The following is a 19,056-nucleotide window of genomic DNA, read 5'->3' on the forward strand; positions in this document are numbered from 1 at the left end:
TTCAATAGGAAATGCAGAAATTTCATATACTTTGTTTTTTTCTAAAGAATAATATTATGTAGACAAAGGAATATTTTCACATGTAAAATATCGAATTTCCCAAACGTATTCTAGACTATCTATCACATTATATTCATTTTGGTTACTTTGCAAACTTGTGTCATTTTCATCAGTATTGTTAATATTTTTTGGAACAATTAATTGGATATCACCATTAGAGTGGCATATTTTATTCATATTAATTTGTTTGTAAAGTTTTCTCTCACTTTTAACCTCAGCTATTCTACTATTAAATTCTACATCACTTAAATTTGTGTGATTACTTTTATTATTAAGGTTATTGGATTTAATATAATCATCCTTATTACAAGAACTGGTTTTCTTACTAACCATGGCAATCATCATTTTCTTATTTACTGAATGTGCTAGTCTTTGCCATAATATCATATCACCTACTGAGACTTCAAAAGGTTCCATTACAACATGGACTAATGCAATGCTATGATTAAAATCTGGATCTTTGTCGTATATTTTGAAGTCGCATCCATATTTACTACCTTCCAGTACATAATAATTGTGATTTCTAAACAGATCATTTGCAACTGCTTCGTATTCGTCAGTAGTACCAACTTTTTTGAACTCCTCATCACTAAGTGATACCAAAGAATTTTGAAACTTCATAATACCTAAAGGAAGTCCCAGTCCATTCTTATTTTGACACTTTCTAGGTATATGACCTATCGGATAAGTGATAATCTTCTTAGCTTTCAGTTCATCATAGTAGTATATATTCGTTGTAATCTTCGACAATCCACAATCTTGACTCATTTTTTCCGAAAATATTCCAATAACATAAAGGAATATATATATTATTAGAGAGATTATAACTAAATCAAATAGACTAGCCAGTTATATGGATTAAAAGTTATATAATAGATGAATTTATGATAAATAATATTAATTACGGGACTCGTTAAGTTAGCTAGTCAGATACAGTACGAAGATTGAAAATCAGTCCACTTATTGATGATTGACCAGTTAAAAGCTCAGTCAATACTAAACCTTTTCTAATATAAAGTCAGTAATTTTAAAAAGAGCTAATATTATTCTAGTTTGGAAGCTCTAAGAGAAAGTTTATACTAAGTAGTTATATTTAGTAAAAACCTATTTAATCAGTAAAAATTAGTAAACCGCTAGTATAGTTTTCAATTTTGTACATAGGTGTCTCCTTGTCAATTAACTACGTTGTTAATTTAGTTTATTAATTTTCCGTAACAGCTTCTTATGTCTCTCCTAAGATAGTATAGCACAATAACAGTAAGTAATTTATAATTTTTTAGCGTTTCCACTTTATTATTTTGAAAACTTACAATTGAATGTCTTATTGTCATGCTTTGTTGTTCATCATAATTAACGCGGTCATAGGGTGACATTGAATCCAAAAGCATATTTTGCTTCTTTGGTTCCATAAATTCCATTAATATTTCATCAACATCTGCAAGTATGTCTTGTGAATTAATCTCCATATTTTTTGGTAATCGCATTGGGTTTTCAACATGAGCCACAATAACTCCAGCATTTTTAATTGCCTCAGGCTGAGTCAAAGCTAGTTTACGTAGTTGATCAATATCAAATGCAAGGCCAAAAAATGGATTTGTCACCATATTTCTTCTTTGTTCCTCAACAGCTCTATAAAGATTGAACTGAGGAGACGCTGAACATTTTATAGTAAAAAGTACAACAAGAAATATTAGGAGCTGCTGTTTGGAACTATTGAATTTTAACACTTTCATTCTTTCCTACTTTTCACCTTCAATTTAAGGAAATATGCACTACTGCCACATAAAAAAAATAAATGCATGAATTGCATGTAAATACCGGTACACATACTAGTGCAAACTATTCCATAATGATACCGGTATATAAAAAATAAAAGTTACTTGTACAATTTCTTTTTCTTAGTTACATATAGTTAAAATTTAGTGTCTATAAGATTTAAGTTAATTAATATAAACTTATTCCTCTTTATTAGCTATTAACATAGTTCTACAAATAGAAATGAGTCTTTTAATTAAGAAAGTAACTAAATATTCAGTGTATAAACTATATTTATTATATTTCAAAATTTTGAAATTATTTATAAAAATATAGAAGTGTGGTTATATGTGCAAACTTAATTGCATTGCTAAACAGATATCTCCTTTTATTTAGCAACAGTATATTTTACTATAGTATTATTTTGGCGGTAAAACTTACTAAATTAAATTCTGGCGGATCACTTTTTAAATGGACCTGTTCACTTCTCTACTTAATATTACTGTTTATTCACTTTTTTATATACATTATTTGAGTACTAATATATTATCTAGCAATAAATGGAAGAAGAAAATTATATTCAATCTAAGGAAACTGCTGAAAATTTGAAAAATGAGGCTAATAAGGAATATTCTAAGGGACATTATAATTTAGCTATTGAGAAGTATACACAAGGTATATATTCATGCCCAAAAGAAGAAAATCGTCTGTTAAGTATATTACATTCAAATAGGGCAGCATGTCACATTAATTTGGATAACCTTGATGCTGGCTTAATTGACTCTAACGATGCTATACAATTTGATAATGAATATCCAAAAGGATACTTAAGAAGATTTACAATTCTAGAAAAGAAGGAAAAGTGGCATGATGCATTAAAAGATATTAACAAGGTATTTGAACTCGATGAGAATTTGAAAATTGATCAAAAATTAGTAGCAAGACAAAAGAGAGTTGAGAAACTGTCTTCAGAACTATTTGAGAAGGAGAAGGGCGAGATGCTAGGTAAACTCAAAGACTTCGGTAATATGGTACTTGGTAAAGTTGGGCTATCACTAGATAATTTTCAAGTAGAGAAAAATCCAGATTCAGGGTCATATAATATACAATTTAAGCAAAATTAACTCAGAAAATTGAACTACATTAAAGAAATAATTGGGGTTTAGAATTCACAGCTTATTTACTATTAGAGAAGAAATCAATATAAGTAAAATTTATGTCAGTAATTTCTGGCAAGATGTACTAACTGATGTAAAGTAGATGTCTATTTTATTTATACAGAAGACTTAGTTTGAGTAAATCGAAAGTGACATATTTGTTATTACTAGAAATTGATGACATCACAATATTTCACTTTAAGATGTATTGTAGTGCATATTTTTAATAAATCAACTAGTCAGTAATTCTATTGAATAATTGATTGTTTAAATGTGGTACTTATCTACTGAAAAGGAAATTGAACTGAAGTATAAATTTGAATGTTGTAATGAAAATAATATTTCGAGGTGAATAACTAAAATAGTGACTTCTACCAGATGTTTATTTTTAACTTTGAATCCTATTAATGCTTAATATCTTGATGAACACCAATTCTGTTGATATATGTCCCGGAAATATCAAACCTATCAAGTTGCAGTCTTGAATTCCAATTAGCATTAGTAAATATGTCTGTGAAATATCTCTTAAATTCGATAAATGTATTAGATTTTATCTGGGAATTTAACTTCTCAAGACTAATATCTGGTGCTAATTGCATGAATATTATACTTGCATGAATAACATCTCTATCTCTCTCTGTTGGGCAATTAATAGCTATGTCACGTCTTTCACCATCACTATAAGACATATATAATGTACATCTTTCTAAGTTATTCCCCTGTTTACCTATTATTGAATAAATTTGTGGATAACCATTAAACCCAAACCAGTCCGACTTCTTAGTACATATAAATTCATTGTAACCGAAGCAAAGTGGGATTACTGATACATTATGATAATATTCCAATAATATCGATGGTGTTGGTATTAAAAGTTTTACAGATTGACGCTTTATATTGAGGTAGCAAGATATGAATGGAGGAATATTTCTTATATTTGCGAACCATGATTTAATAAAGGAATCTGGATCTGATATACACAGTAGCTTACAAATATCATATAGTGATATATCAACTCTATATTGTCCTCCATTTGATAATAATAATGCACAATTACTTAGTATATCGTCGTTTGGAAGGATTACACAACTTCTAGTCTCGGAACAAACATAAGATATTTCAGATTTTTCCACTCCAATATGTCTGTATACTTTGACTTGAATATAACGTCCGACCTATTAGAAACAATAACAGAATAAAGTTAATAAAAGGATGAAATTTGATAATATAAATATGATATTGTTCATTTATCTTAATTTAACAATACTATTCTAAATTAAAACTATTATAAATTCACTTACATGTTTTGATAATAACTGAAATGTTTTGGAAACTGAAACTGGATTTCCACTAAATTCTGGGTTTTTTCCACCTATACTAGTAGACAGTCTCCACTCTATTACTTCTCCTTTATATCTATTACCTAGTGGTGATATATCTTTGTAAGTAATTATAGATCCAACAGTTCTATCACCTTCTATAGATATTGGAAAAAATTTTGAATACTGATTCTTATCACTATCCTCATTTTTTACTTCATCATTATCATCCTCTAACAACATATCCAATGGAGATTTTGTTGAATTTAATAAAAGTTCATTTCTTGTAAAGAAATCACCTTCATAAGAATTCATATAATCTTCATATCTATCTAAGGCTTCTTGATCCTCCACTTCCTCTTCAGAATTATTATCATTAATCTTTCCTATATCAGAGTATCTATGAAACTTGTTAACTAATTTTTCATTTTGTCCTACTATATAGTTATTCAATGGTATTGGGTCTGCTAATGGTATTTTTACATTACTATCATAAATTATAATACCATATATTAATGGAAAAAGTAAGCGAAATGATTCACAATCTTTAGAATTTGTGAATTTGAAAACCATTAAGATTATATTTTCTTCATCTTCTGAAATATCAGATTTACTAGCTATTTCACCACCTAGCTTTTTACTACCTTTTGAATAGACCTTAAATATGATCTTATCTACTCTATGAATAAATATTATCTCATTTTTTTTTATTTTATGAATAATTAAACCCTCAAATCCTGTTATAACCATTTCACATGGTGCCACTTTTAATTCTAGTACAAATGGACCTTCAAAGTTGTCATCTAAGAGTATTGAAATATTATATACTGGCTGTGGTAATTGTGATAAAGGTGGAGTATATCTTACACATTTTTTTTTATTTTCCATTCTTTCTAGCAGTGAAGGCTCAGATATATTATAATTTGCTTTGAGTTCGTTCTCAACAACGGTCAGCTTGTTGTGAAGTATATTTAGGGAATGCAAACTATTTATATTACCCATGGCTATAAGTCCATATTAATGCTTCATTTAAAAAAGTAAACTTAATATTTTAGCATTTATAAGGTGCTTTCTAGGCACTTTAATATATTACATCTAAAAAAAAGGATATACCCGATACTTGGCGGTGAGATATCACCAGAGTACATGCAAAAGATCCTTAGATCCAAGTTGAAATTTAATAAAGTAGATACATAAGTAAATAAATAGTTTAAGTAGGAGAATTAGGTTAGATCTAATTATTGTATATCATAATTCCTAGATTAGCAATAAATTTATGAGTAATACATATTTAATAGTAATATTTTAATTTTTTATAGTATAAGGTTCACAAATTTTGTCTGTTTATTATCTATAGTTTAAATTTTAAACTAACTCTTGGTAATTCCGTAAATTTTATATTAAGACGAAGTATTTTAGCTGAAAAGATTGTTGATATAGTATCAAAATTCTTAAATGTAGTACTTCTAAACTGATAAAGGTGAACTAGATTAGAATCCATTGCAAAGGACTTCCAGGTGGGTAGTAGACAATGCAATTCTTTATTCCACTTTATATACGAAAATTCTATATTTCGCCAAATATTAGCATTTTCGCTCTTTTTCTCAAACTGGAAGTCTTTATAATTGCAAGAGTATATAGAGCTATACTTGATCATTTTGTTCAATATATAAGAAGAAAGCTTATTAGATGGTGGTAAATTACAGAGTATATTTTGAAATCGGATACAGTTAAAAGAGTTCATAATAGCATAGAGATATATAGAAGTCAAGAACATTTCACATGTAGAAATTTTAGAATTGTTATTAATATAATAAGTATAATAGTTGATATCATTTGTGAAATGTATATCTGATCGTTTTAAGTACTGGTACCATGAATCAAAAGTTGCTAAACCATCCATCAAAGTTGCTAATTTTGATAGACTATCATTAGAAGTAAAATAATCAGTATAAAGTGAGTTAAATCCATTATAAATTCTGATTGAATGCTTAGGTTTATCTTGAGACAAATAATAATCAAAATAATCAATTCCAAACCCCATAGAATTTGTATTTAATGACGTATATTTCTTAGTAAGATAATTTTCAGAATACAGATTAAAGTTTTCTAAATAATATTCATGAATGCTTGGACCACTTGGTAATTTATTTACTACTTTGTTAACTTGGCAGATATCTAACTTTAACTGATTACATTTGATTTTACTAATTTCAAGATTACTAGCTAGATTTATCTTATTAATCTGAGTTCTCTTATTTTCATTACTAGTAATAGAAATAGTTTCATCTAATCTTTCAAAGAGCAACTTGTCAATTATATATAGTATAAAGGGAAATACTTCGTAAGCTAATTGTAGAGTGTAGTCACCATTACAATTAATGGAATTAGTATTGGAATTGATTTCCAGTGTAGAGAGTCTGAATATTTCCTTCCTAATTATAAAAGGATTTGTAATATGTAATGAAAATAGGTGTTTTTGAACTAAAGAAAAAAAAATTTCTACAACTGCATTTGTATAAATTGGAATATATGGAGTTGGGAATAATTTTTCAATATTTACATCCTTAACATCGGTCAGTTTAATCCATTGAAGAGTCTTAGTAATTTTCAGAATATTTGCACCATAATAATCGATTAGTTTAAAAAGTAAATTTAAATTTTTTGTAATGTTGAACAGGCCGCAAGCTACAGAAAGCTTAGAAAAATGATGTAGGTAGATAACTTTCATGCAACTCAAAGAACTACTTTTTCTTATTGACTGACGGAAGCTATCTGTTCTGTTAAAAATTATATATGAATTGTTTGAGTTCTCACATTTATTGGAATAACAGCACTGATTCAAAATCATTTGTCCTGCTTCTGAAGTATCTTCTAAAATAATAATAATTGCACCAGGATTTGAATATCTGCATTTACTTGATACTAAACACTGCGACTCATTAACTTTTGTATTAAATAAATCTAGATCTTCTAAGCTTGATTTTGTTATGGAATTATATTTTTTATTAATATACAGATCTTTATTGTTTACCTTCTGACTTATCGATACTTTATTATTTAAGTAGTTAAAGTTGGTATATAAAACACAAAGTTTCTGAATATCACTTAACTTAATTGAGCTACTACAGTCAGATAATATTGTACATATTGGAGGTTCATCAAATTTACTAAACAAATTTTTGGTTAATTGCAAAGAGTGACCTTTTTTCCATTGTCTTATGAATGGATCTACTACATCAGAACCACGAAGTACCTTTGGCTCATAGCCACAACCAAATGCGGAAAATTCAGCACATAATTGGGCTCCAGAATTATTGGGGGCAATAATTACGATTATACCACAAATTGTTTCATAGTTATCTTTGTAAGCCTCATAATGTATATCTATTCCAAGAGATTGAAGTTTATCAATGGGTTCAGTTTGTATTCTAATATCTAATAAACTTTTATATAAATCTTCTGCACTATCTTTATGACCAATTAATTCCCATATGTCCCTTGGTCTAAAGTCATCCATCTTTTTTGAGTTAGAGTTGGATTTTCCAATTTTATCTCTTATTTGTTCATATACATTCACTTTAGATCCATATTCAGCAGATTGACTTATTGCCCCAAGGGCTAAAGAAATATCTTCATTAACAAACTCCAAGAATTCTAATTCGCTCAATTTAATTTGACCATGAGATAATCCACGCAAATTAAGCATATTATAGGACATGAATTGATCACTAGAATAATTTATTAAATTATTAAATTCATTATTATTATTATTAACTTTTAGTACCAATTCTTTAAAAGATGAAGGGCATAGAACATAATCCGCTCTAGAACAATAATATGTTAAAACTTTAGCCCCATACCATCTTAACTTTTGATATAGTTGGTTTTTACTATGAAATATATAATGATTATTATCAATTAAGCATACTTTTTTGCCAGTTAATAGGCTACCTTTACAAAATAGCTCTGAAGATATATTACGTTGTAAATGCCACTTATTATCTAATTGTTTTCCATTGTAGATTGGGTCTAAGTGCTTACTATATATAGGAAAACTTTCAAAAAAAACACGGTTTCTATCAAAATGAAATTTCCACTCAAGTCTACGTTTTTCCCACATTATTTCTTTAATATTATTATATATAGATAAGGTATCCAATGCTGGACTTGATATGGGTAGATCTTGAGTTGTTCTCTTTACACTTCCTAAATTTTTTGAAGCTCTTTTTCTATACCGTTTACTATAGCTATCATTTATATTTTCAGAGCTTTCCTTAAATATCTCAGACCATCTACTTGACAAGTATTTTAGAGGACGTTTATTAGTAGCTCTAGAGTTTAATGCGTTTACATTCTCTACTTGTTTCTCAGTTTCTTCTTCATCTGATAATTCTATTATACCCATAAGCCCTAGTTTATTTATTATTTTCAGTCTTAAAAATCATTATCTTATTAAGTATACAAATTTACTATCTTATAAATATCCTAGTTATTAAATAAATTATCTGGAATATTGGGGTAATTCTAATAGTTGAATTCCCCAAATAATGAAATTGTAGATACCCACAAAAAAGGGCTATAAAGTTAGGTACATAAAGGCGGAAAAATATTTTATAGCTGTGTGAGGGAAGCTTTTTTGAGTTTACAATAAAATAAATTAAATGTAAAATTAAACTTAACTTCTACTGAGATCTATAAAAGTATATATATATATAATATTTGATTATTTAAATATTTCAATTATAACTCTTATTATTATACTAAGGTTAAATGAGACGAGGTGCCCTTATTGTCTTCGAAGGCACTGATAGGTAGGTTATTACTGGTAATACTATTAACATTTCATATGTGTTTATAATATTTTCAATACTTCATCAGATCTGGCAAAACTCTTCAATCAAATAAACTTGCAGAGAAATTTAAAAATGAAAATATAAATTGTATACTAATAGGATTTCCTGGTATGTTAATTAAGTCTAAATAATTCTGATATTTCATTTAATACAGTGAAGTTGACTAATTTTTTAAGACCGAAGTACAAATATAGGGTATTTGCTAGATTTATATTTAAGAAATTGTGAAAATATGAGACCAGAAGTCTCGCATCTATTGTTTAGTGCTAACAGATGGGAATACTTTGAAAAAATAAAAACATATTTAGAAAGTGGTGTTACAGTTATTTGTGATAGATATGCATTTTCAGGAGTAGCTTATTCTGTAGGAGCTCTTAAGAAAGATATAGAATGGTGTATGATGCCAGAAAAAGGTTTAATTTCTCCAGATATAGTTTTCTTCCTAGATGCGGATGTTCAAATACGAGTTGACCGCAGTGGATTTGGCGATGAACGTTATGATACTGAAAGTACCCAGAATAGTGTTTCGACCATATATTCACAATTCAAAAAATATGACTATTGGAAAGTAATTGATGCTTCAAAAGATCCAAATGTAAGTCTAGGAAATATATCTTAAGGAATATGAAAATGAGAATGTTAACTAATACTTTTAAAATAAATTTTAATATATTATAGGATGTATTTGAAAATATATATAACTTTGCTAAACAAGCTCTTTGTAAAGCTGAAAATAGCCATGTAAAATATTTATGGTCATAAAGGCGCCTGACTGTATGATGCATATATGATGTTTAGCCCGCTTTTGGTTTTCAATTGTATCCTTTATTAATGACAACCTTTTAAGATTTAAAAGAGAATTTTTGAAGTATATATGGCTGTTTATTATCTATTTAATGTCTAGAAGACACGGTAGCTTATTTTAAGTACGTATAGTTGACTATCCAATTATATATTGGTTATTATTTACTATCCATTCTGAAGAAATTAGATCTTATTATTTGTGTCTACTCCTAATGCTTCAAAATATTAGTGAAAATATTTTTTCATGTTGTATATTTAGTAATTCAATAAATTCTAGCGATGAAAATGACTATGGACCGCTTATATTATTGAGACCAAATACATCCATACGATATTATTCAAGCGATTTGAGACGTCGTATTAATACAGAATCTTTATCTTTACTACCATACTATCATACATCACTAATCTCTGAAAATTCAAATATAATTAAAGATAATAGTACAATGATTTTCAACATACCTGAAAGCCAAAAGAATCAGTTAACAAATTTTACATTTCTTCTATATAGAGGGGTTATTTTGAAACAAATCTTGGATTTATACAGGAATGAAACACGTGATATTGCTTTATACCTTTCTAAAGATCTTAAATATCTCAAACTAGATAATTTCAGTGGTGTAATTCTTGAAATATCTCTAAGATCTATTATTGACATAAGATATAATATAATATCAAGTGAGAATAGATCTTATTTCTCAAAAATTTCACATGTTGAGAGTGGTTATGAACCAGTAAGTAATGATAATAATAGCACAAACTTTACTATACTAATTGATGTAGGTAATAAATCAAGATCAGTACTAATAACTTTTAATCAGGAAGATAGTGCAATCTCTTTCTACAATAATATAAAGCTATTAGTTCAAAACTCACAGAAAAAAAAAAAAATAATATCTAGTCAATACTAGAAGGTCTTAGGTTCTTATTACTGATAATTATGTGTTTATAGTAATATAAAAATCAACCTTTTTTTATATTACATTTAAATATCTGCCTCATTTTTTCATAATGAAAATATAGTCCTTGTTGGCAAATTAAGACTCGGATATCTAATTATTACTCGAAATTTAGCCTTTTATTTAGATTTTTAATTTTTAAGCTGTTTTTGCATTCTCGAATTTCTTTTTTAAAACTCTAATCATAAATACAAAAGAATTCCTCGCTTCTTCTGCAGTAAACATCAAACAAAGAGTCTTTTTATCAGGTAAATTAAGTACACAAGAGAGTTCAGGAATTGGGGGATTCTGAGGATTGATTTTAGCACATTGTTTGAATTCAAACGCTTCGATCCCTAGATCTACTTCTTTTATACTAGTTAAGTGAACTTTGCGATCAGTTTTGGAAGTTACAGATGATATTTCAAAGAAACCTGAATCAGTTAACTTAACAACACGGATAAACTTCTTTCCACTTCTTGCAACCTTTACCAATTTTACACCTTCTTTATATTGTTTGACAATTTCTCTATACCATTCTGTTAAATTTTGCAACATAAATTCACGTTGTAATGTATTAAATTTACGTAACTCTCCTTCATCATTATTTGTTAATTCCTCTTGAGAAGGTAATTCCAATACATCTTCAGGTACTTCCTTTGCTGTTTTATGTTTAGTTTGTAAAATTGCTTTGCTGACATTCGCATTATCAACAGATTCAGTTTGTTTATTTTTTTCGGTTGCGTGTTCCGTGTCAATTAAATTTTCCTCCATTTCTTGATCTTCTTGTGTGACCTTCTCAAACTCCAAAACCAAAACAGCTCCCATATCTGCTGACTGTTCTAATTTCTCCACAGATTTACATACATTTACTTTATCCTTATTCCAATTTCCCCAGTCTTCATCATCTGAGGGATCATGTTCTCCCAAGACATGTCCAAACATATCCATCATAATGCGAATACGATTTCTTTCAGGCATTGTTGCAAATCTATATTTTAATTTAAAGACTGAGTTTCTTGCATCTGCACGCGAAGCCTTTCCACCTCCCACGTAATGTACAGCATTATCATCTACCTGAGCCCTTACTCTCTGTAGGCGATCAACTAATTCTCCTGGCATTTCTAATTCCCAATATGGGTACAAAAAAGTTATTAATAATATGAAAAATGATAAATTTCACAGTTTCTACTATATTGGTACATACGAAAGCTTTCTATACCATGCGTTGACGTCTTTTTTTACTTAATATCTAATGTAGTGCACCAGCGGTACCATTCTCCCGCCACTATATGGAGTTAAAATATTCATTTCTCTAGGAAATAACTTAAGTACTTCTAATTAGTAGCATAAATTAGAAGAAGTACATTACTAATGCACAAATATAGAAGTATATTTATATTTACTATAAAAATTTGGAAATAGATTACTATAGATACTCTTTAGTGATGTCTCTACCTACAACTTTATTAAGATACAACTTCTTAGTTGGAATGTATAATATTGCAAAGAAAGCTTACTTAGGTAGACAAGCCTGTAAAAGAAGTTTCTTGTACACATCTTTACCAAAATATTCAAATCTACTAAATTCTATAAGAGGTACAACTAATCATGGTCCTGAAGGAACTTATGTATTGAGCTGCAAATGCAATAAATGTCAAAATCCTATTATAAAGAAATTTAGTAAACACTCATATCACAATGGTGTAGTGATTATTCGTTGTGATGGCTGTAATAATTTACACTTGATAGCAGATCGTCTTGGATGGTTTGGAAATTCATCTAATATCGATATATTTTCAATTTTAAAGGAGAAAGGGGCTCAATTTGATAGTGACAATATCTGTGTAGTAAATCAATAATATAATGTGGTAATAATGTATATATCTACTAGAAAAATATTTTTAAAATAATATATTTATAATTTCTAAATTTGACTTTGTTTATAATAATACAAGTTTTGAACAAGTGTTATATATAGGTAAAGCAATCCAGATATGTTTACTATTACAAAATACGATGCAACTATCAATAATGAAGGAAGGTTTACATATTGGACAAACATGAAAACTAGATATAAGCTGATTAAGCTGAATACTGCATATAAGATTTGAGTCATATGATAATCGTAAAATTTGACTACTAACTTGAGCAGACATTTTATCAAGATTTTGTACCAGAATTTCTGAGCTTTTGAGCATTATTTCAACTATAGGTTGATCATTATTATGATGCTTACTAAGGTAAGCTGAAATATTGTTTTCCCTAAATGAAGCTTTACAGTATATTGGTTCATAGCAACTGGAGACATTTGCACCATTTTTATCTGATATTACTGTCCATACATGTGGTAACTTCCCAGCCTCATTAGGAACATCTATTTCCTCAACTAGTTTTTTATTTAAGGAAGAATTAACAGTAGATAATTCTGTCGATTTATATACAAATCTTTTAGTGGCTAACCTTTCTGTATTCTCTACTGATTTACTAATAATTAGATTTTTAATTGATTCAATTTCTTCACTAGATGCTGTATCAGATTCTACAGTAAAGTTCTTGTAGCAAGTGAAGCTTAATAGATGGTCCCACGATCTTTCATCTTTTATATTTGATACTTTAATCTCATCATAATAAAAACATAGGTCTTCTATTCTTCCACTCTTAGGTATATAACCTTGATTTTTCCCTTGAATAAGTATGTAATATAAATAACCTTTCTTATCATCTTGATTTCGTAACTTTATAAGTAATCTATCGTGAATAATTGAAATCATATATCTTTTAAATAACTCATCTTCTACTGCTCTTTCTATAACCATTGTATGAAGGACCACCTCTACATGTAGTGTATTTGTATTTACATTGTTTGGTAAATCAGCAAAACTTGTTGTTAGTTGAGCTATATTTAATTCTTCCACATTTAATATATCCCTATAATTTCCAGATTTTTCTTGTACTTGAGGTAATAACATATCGTCTGTATAACCAACACTAATTATAACCTTTCCTAATTTTCTTGACTTAAAATTTGTATATCTTCCCTGTGTAGATATTTCGCTATAATATATACCAGATTCAGTAGCAAAAGCTGAATTAACCATTACAACTTTTTCAGTAAATTTATCACTAAATTGTTGTTTGACTAATGAAATATACAGCTCAGGATTATATGTAATTAAATTGTCTAGAGATTTCCATAACTCACTAAGAGATGTATTAGTATTACAGATGTTTCCTTTAGAAGTAAAGTCCAAAATTAGATCCTTCATCTAACTTGTATTATCAATTCTCTCTAATAATACTAGCAATTATTCCTATCATATAATTCAACCTTATATATGAAGGAAGAGTTACTATCTATCGGATTCAAAAGTAAATAAATAACTTACAAGTTAATACACTAGGTAACAAATCCTATAATAAAAATAAGCCTCAATATTTGGCGCTATATAGCGCCAAAAAAGGTATCGAAGGCTAACAATGAACTATATAGATGATGCTATATTGTTTATTTTTGTATTACCTCAGTAGGACTACCATAAGAAGATATTTTACTGAATATATATTAATATGCTGCATTGCATTACTCACTGGTAATGGAGATATCTGCTACACAGACACCATTTATTGCTCAGTTGTTAGATACATCTCAAATACGTGAATATGATCATCTGACTTATATTGCTGCCTGTAACTTAAATTTTGGCAATAGTAGTGTTGATATTATCTGCTACGATCATTTAGAGGATAATTTCTCAGTTGGAAATACTTATAAATATGTATTTCCACCTGTAGGAGGGATACATTGGATGCCTAAGTATACTGGACAATCAGAAGATAAAATTATAGCAATAGCGTATGATGATATACATCTCTTTAAAGAGAATGAGTTAATATGTAAGTTAGCTATAAAAAATACAAAAATGAGGCATTATAATCTGCCAGATTCAAGTAAGAGGACTAATAATCCCAATATAATTGGAGTACCTGCAATGAATATTACAGGATTTCGCTTTAATGAATATAATCCATATGAAATTGTCTCCTCTTTATATGATGGTCGTTGTTTACTATGGGATATAGAATATAATGGTACTACTGTAGATCACAAAACGAAACCTTTAGAATATACGTTTAATACAAATGCTAATATTATATTTGATGTCGGCCACCTAAAGCAATATAAATTAATGGATGTATGCTATGGCCATACAACAAATACAATATATGTAGCTTTTAATAATGGAGCTGCTTTATCTTTAGATTTAAGAACTCCAACTAAATATTCAACATCAATTGTTTCCGATTGTATTCAAGGTTGGCAAGGAGGAATTATATCTAGTGAATTTACAACCTGCAAGTTAACTTATATTGAAGATACTTCTTTATTTGCAAGAGCACTACTAAATAAGGGTATTGTTGATATCTTTGATAATAGGAAAAGTTGTGGACCCCTATTTTCAATACAATCTAATGTGTTTAATCATTCAAACCTAAAAATCTCTTCAATAGATTGCCTTAAAGTTTCAACAAAACCATTATTGACTGTAGCACGTGAAGATAAGATTGTCGAGTTATTTGACATAAATGAGAACACATCAAAACTAGAAAATTACTACAAATCTAGTATGACAATATATGGATTTACTTCAATTAATCATCCATTATACAAGAATCTACTAGGTATAGTTAGTGTATATGACTCAATAAATAATGCAGCCTACTTAAAGATGATATCAGTATAAAATTAAGTAAAATAATTCACATTAATTAATTTACTTTGTAGAAAATTAATCTTCTATTTCATATTATTGTATTATAAATTCAAATTTGTAAATTTAAAATGTCTCAATATCGTTTATTTCATCAATTATGTTCAAAATATTACCTTCTCTTTGATTTCTTTGTTACAGTTATAATTTTAATTAGCCAATAAATATTTAACAAATTAAACAGTTCACCTATAGGGAAAAAGAACCATATATAAACTTTTGACCTATATGATGGAGCAAATTGGTATGCTCTATAGAGCTCAATGTTTATCTGGTAGAGAAGTAGAACATTTCTTGTTAAAAAGAATGTTAGCACAAACAAATAACTAATAACCTTGCATGACCTAGATTCGTTGTCACCAGCATTATAATAGCAATATTTTATACTTAATAAGATAGTTGATAGTTCTGTTACCATTCCACTAGCAAGTAGACCTATTAAACATTGTTCTTGTATAATATATGAATTAAATAATGCAATAAATGAAACTATTCCATGAAATAGCCATACATTTGAATCATTATTTTGCCTCCATTGCCTTAATATTATGATTATATCCCATAGAAAGTATCCCAATGAAAATGTACCAATATAAATCCACGATGAAGGAGTTGAGCCGTAGGGATTATCTCGGACTGTAGGTAATAACAAAGTATATAATCCAAGTAAACTAGATATTATAGCATGAATAAACGCTATTCCACGGATACGTAGATGTTTCGCCTTAATTCTTTCTTTCTTTTTTAATTCTTCATTAATCTTTTCTCTTATTCTCTTAGGTAAAAATGAAAGTAGTACATATTCCGTAGGAATACTTTCCAAAATATGAAAAAATAAACAAGATAATGTACAGTATATGGCTACATTGTAATATTCATAAGGCCTTCTTATACCAGTATTTGTATCCATATTTATTACCCTATAATCGAAATGTATTATTTGTACAAGTATTCACAATAACAATATTAATTATTTATTTAATACTTCAATTGCAAACCTCGAATCTAGATATTAATCCATTTATTGTATTTATAAATATTAAGAATGTTTCTATTTTTAACACCTGAAAATTTATTAGTGTCAAAGGTGGCCTCAATATATCTGAAATATTTACGCAAATATGGCGCATTTGAAGACGAGTTTATCCTTTTAGAAGACTTTATATGCACTTCTATATATTGTAAAATTTTAAGTGATATTCAATATTTCTTATAAAACTACGAATTTGCCACTTTATTAAGCTCTTCAATAAAGTCATTCGGATTAATAAACTCAGTACATCCATATATAATATTCTTCTGAGCCTTATCAGCATAATTCTGTATAGCTTGAGATTCAACAAAACTTCCACCTCCAATCATAAAAACTATCACTTGTTTGAATGATGTCTTTATACGTACTACATTACTAGAATCAGTTCCTGGTTGGCACGGTTGTTTTGGATCAAAATATAGAAATTCTTCACTATTTAATGAAGAAGACAATTGTGAATTTGTAGTTGAGAATGTATTTGTCTTATTTTCCAATAAAGAATCAATAATCTTCGTTATCTTTAGAGACTTTGTTAAAGGCAAAAGTGCCCTTACACCCTGCAAAATATTCTTACCAGCCATATCAAATACTTTCTCACCCATATTTTTGGCTAAACTTGTAATTCCAGATGACACATTTTGGGATACCACATTTGATGTATTAGGTGAGATATCAGAGTTACTAAAAGAAAGGTTAAAAGAATTATTTCCACGTCTTTTACATACATAATTTAAAATTCCAACATATTCTGCCTTATTATTAAAGTGTCTGGTAAGATATTCAATATTTTGTGAAGTTATATTATTTCCATGTCGTTCATGTAAGCATAGAGATAATATAACTCTGAACTTATCTATATCAGTAAACTTACTATTGTCAGAATCTGTAGGTGTAAAAAGTAAATCTATTTGATTTATACAACCAGAAACTGTTGGTATTGTATCATAAGACTCCTCAATTTCAAACAATTTATCTAGCTCCCTTTTTTTAATTTCATTAACGAGAGCTGTGGCAATGTTAGTGTGAATATCTATACTGCGTTTTTTCTCAGTCATTTCAGGGAGTGCATGTATAGCTATAGCCAAATTGGAAGCTACTTGTGTGGAGTCTTCATTATTGTAGTTAAGCTCTGCTAATTTTTTATTATAATCGTTAAGTAATTCAGCAACAGCATTAGCAACATCAGTAAAATGAGCACCAGAATATTGACGCCAAAATGAATCATTGGAATCTAGATCATATGCCTTATACCCATTATTTGATTCATCTGGTATAGAAATTCTATTAAGTTTAAGATTGTATACATCATGTATTAAGCCTTCATATATCCATGTATGATTTATCATAACAGAAAGGTCAATGTCACGATCTAATAATATAAGAACTGGTCTATGGTTACCAGTAATAACGGGAAAATTTGTGTTTGATTGTTTAAGTAATTCTCTTAGTTTAGAATCCAATTGTCTAGCTATAATTTGGCTAGGAGATGTCATATTACCTGAACAACGTATAATTGGGATTATTCCAAGGCAAGAGATTACACAAGTTAGATCACTAACTATGCGATCTATAGTAGCTTGAATACTATCATCATTTCTATTATTTCCATGAAAGCATGAATAAACACTATCCATTCCAAGGGTATATTTTGTTGGAGATAAAGATATAAAGTCTAAATATCTGTCTATAACTTTTGTAATTTTACTAACATTCCCAGTTTTAATGACTTTTTTAGCGAAATATTCTAGTACCTGTTTTGAACAAGGGCTAATAAAATTAATATAATAGCTTTCATAATATTTATTCTGTATATCTTCACAAAGCTTATCTATATTTTCTATTGTTGGACAAATAAAATACAGTGCAGGTACTTCTGGTATAACGCTTTTTGGTGTATTTAAATTTATATGTAATGTTACTCCATGATGGCGTAGACTGCCGACTTTCATTAGTGGTGATAATATAGTTTGTCCAACTTTATCATATATTAATACTTTCCATATATGTGGCCCCTCTAAAATCCAGATATCATTAGTTGTAGTTGTATTAGATGTGGAGATGGCACTTTGATTTATCATATTATTACCAAACCCAGGTTGTAAAGACAAATTTAGCATTGAGCCAATTGCATTCCTTTGAGATTCCTGAATATTCATAGTTATATTAATACAGATATTTGCAACATAAAAGAATCAAGCCTTATAACTAGTTCACCAAGACTATAGTAAAAGCATAACAAACTATTTCCGAAAGTGGAGAGGGGAAAGTTAATTGGCTAAGCGCGTCTATATAAGTGTAAAAGTGCAAGATTTGTAGTGTGTGCTAAATAATGTATTCATATTATTAACTAGAAAATAGAAGT

General features: G+C 28.5%; 13 protein-coding genes across 13 annotated transcripts, besides 11 other annotated features; 5 read left to right on the top strand and 8 right to left on the bottom strand.

Moving 5' to 3' along the window:
• Positions 1-54: 54 nt before the first annotated feature.
• CMU_010880 (tRNA intron endonuclease, catalytic C-terminal domain-containing protein) lies at positions 55-828 on the bottom strand (the record flags this gene model as incomplete). Its single annotated transcript, XM_002142453.1, has 1 exon — positions 55-828. The coding sequence occupies one exon, from the start codon at positions 826-828 to the stop codon at positions 55-57; it is 774 nt and encodes a 257-aa protein (XP_002142489.1).
• A 340-nt stretch (positions 829-1,168) lies between these two features.
• Positions 1,169-1,664, bottom strand: CMU_010890 (uncharacterized protein; the record flags this gene model as incomplete). Its single annotated transcript, XM_002142454.1, has 2 exons — positions 1,169-1,240; positions 1,371-1,664. The coding sequence occupies 2 exons, from the start codon at positions 1,662-1,664 to the stop codon at positions 1,169-1,171; spliced, it is 366 nt and encodes a 121-aa protein (XP_002142490.1).
• A 440-nt stretch (positions 1,665-2,104) lies between these two features.
• Positions 2,105-2,150: a sequence feature (AT_rich).
• Positions 2,151-2,375: 225 nt separating this feature from the next.
• On the top strand, positions 2,376-2,939 carry CMU_010900 (uncharacterized protein; the record flags this gene model as incomplete). Its single annotated transcript, XM_002142455.1, has 1 exon — positions 2,376-2,939. The coding sequence occupies one exon, from the start codon at positions 2,376-2,378 to the stop codon at positions 2,937-2,939; it is 564 nt and encodes a 187-aa protein (XP_002142491.1).
• Positions 2,940-3,376: 437 nt separating this feature from the next.
• CMU_010910 (uncharacterized protein) lies at positions 3,377-5,293 on the bottom strand (the record flags this gene model as incomplete). The annotated part of the gene is made up of 2 exons (XM_002142456.1): positions 3,377-4,147; positions 4,274-5,293. 2 exons carry the CDS (start codon positions 5,291-5,293, stop codon positions 3,377-3,379), a joined length of 1,791 nt encoding a protein of 596 aa, XP_002142492.1.
• Positions 4,976-5,018: a sequence feature (AT_rich).
• Positions 5,294-5,578: 285 nt separating the features above from the next.
• Positions 5,579-5,609: a sequence feature (AT_rich).
• Positions 5,610-5,642: 33 nt separating this feature from the next.
• On the bottom strand, positions 5,643-8,699 carry CMU_010920 (uncharacterized protein; the record flags this gene model as incomplete). The annotated part of the gene is made up of 1 exon (XM_002142457.1): positions 5,643-8,699. One exon carries the CDS (start codon positions 8,697-8,699, stop codon positions 5,643-5,645), a length of 3,057 nt encoding a protein of 1,018 aa, XP_002142493.1.
• Positions 7,286-7,307: a sequence feature (AT_rich).
• Positions 8,027-8,068: a sequence feature (AT_rich).
• A 241-nt stretch (positions 8,700-8,940) lies between the features above and the next one.
• Positions 8,941-8,968: a sequence feature (AT_rich).
• A 19-nt stretch (positions 8,969-8,987) lies between these two features.
• Positions 8,988-9,040: a sequence feature (AT_rich).
• Positions 9,041-9,064: 24 nt separating this feature from the next.
• On the top strand, positions 9,065-9,909 carry CMU_010930 (thymidylate kinase family protein; the record flags this gene model as incomplete). Its single annotated transcript, XM_002142458.1, has 4 exons — positions 9,065-9,105; positions 9,173-9,255; positions 9,324-9,742; positions 9,826-9,909. The coding sequence occupies 4 exons, from the start codon at positions 9,065-9,067 to the stop codon at positions 9,907-9,909; spliced, it is 627 nt and encodes a 208-aa protein (XP_002142494.1).
• Positions 9,798-9,824: a sequence feature (AT_rich).
• A 254-nt stretch (positions 9,910-10,163) lies between the features above and the next one.
• On the top strand, positions 10,164-10,862 carry CMU_010940 (uncharacterized protein; the record flags this gene model as incomplete). The annotated part of the gene is made up of 1 exon (XM_002142459.1): positions 10,164-10,862. One exon carries the CDS (start codon positions 10,164-10,166, stop codon positions 10,860-10,862), a length of 699 nt encoding a protein of 232 aa, XP_002142495.1.
• Positions 10,863-11,048: 186 nt separating this feature from the next.
• Positions 11,049-12,011, bottom strand: CMU_010950 (uncharacterized protein; the record flags this gene model as incomplete). The annotated part of the gene is made up of 1 exon (XM_002142460.1): positions 11,049-12,011. The coding sequence occupies one exon, from the start codon at positions 12,009-12,011 to the stop codon at positions 11,049-11,051; it is 963 nt and encodes a 320-aa protein (XP_002142496.1).
• Positions 12,012-12,337: 326 nt separating this feature from the next.
• CMU_010960 (DNL zinc finger domain-containing protein) lies at positions 12,338-12,751 on the top strand (the record flags this gene model as incomplete). The annotated part of the gene is made up of 1 exon (XM_002142461.1): positions 12,338-12,751. The coding sequence occupies one exon, from the start codon at positions 12,338-12,340 to the stop codon at positions 12,749-12,751; it is 414 nt and encodes a 137-aa protein (XP_002142497.1).
• Positions 12,752-12,783: 32 nt separating this feature from the next.
• Positions 12,784-12,824: a sequence feature (AT_rich).
• An 8-nt stretch (positions 12,825-12,832) lies between these two features.
• CMU_010970 (uncharacterized protein) lies at positions 12,833-14,158 on the bottom strand (the record flags this gene model as incomplete). The annotated part of the gene is made up of 1 exon (XM_002142462.1): positions 12,833-14,158. One exon carries the CDS (start codon positions 14,156-14,158, stop codon positions 12,833-12,835), a length of 1,326 nt encoding a protein of 441 aa, XP_002142498.1.
• Positions 14,159-14,485: 327 nt separating this feature from the next.
• CMU_010980 (uncharacterized protein) lies at positions 14,486-15,634 on the top strand (the record flags this gene model as incomplete). Its single annotated transcript, XM_002142463.1, has 1 exon — positions 14,486-15,634. One exon carries the CDS (start codon positions 14,486-14,488, stop codon positions 15,632-15,634), a length of 1,149 nt encoding a protein of 382 aa, XP_002142499.1.
• Positions 15,630-15,734: a sequence feature (AT_rich).
• Positions 15,735-15,773: 39 nt separating this feature from the next.
• On the bottom strand, positions 15,774-16,571 carry CMU_010990 (uncharacterized protein; the record flags this gene model as incomplete). Its single annotated transcript, XM_002142464.1, has 1 exon — positions 15,774-16,571. The coding sequence occupies one exon, from the start codon at positions 16,569-16,571 to the stop codon at positions 15,774-15,776; it is 798 nt and encodes a 265-aa protein (XP_002142500.1).
• Positions 16,572-16,623: 52 nt separating this feature from the next.
• Positions 16,624-16,645: a sequence feature (AT_rich).
• A 234-nt stretch (positions 16,646-16,879) lies between these two features.
• CMU_011000 (Sec1 family protein) lies at positions 16,880-18,850 on the bottom strand (the record flags this gene model as incomplete). The annotated part of the gene is made up of 1 exon (XM_002142465.1): positions 16,880-18,850. The coding sequence occupies one exon, from the start codon at positions 18,848-18,850 to the stop codon at positions 16,880-16,882; it is 1,971 nt and encodes a 656-aa protein (XP_002142501.1).
• Positions 18,851-19,056: the final 206 nt, after the last annotated feature.

Source organism: Cryptosporidium muris, genomic scaffold, assembly GCF_000006515.1.
Source record: "Cryptosporidium muris RN66 scf_1106632373469 genomic scaffold, whole genome shotgun sequence".
Classification (NCBI taxonomy): Eukaryota; Apicomplexa; class Conoidasida; order Eucoccidiorida; family Cryptosporidiidae; genus Cryptosporidium; species Cryptosporidium muris.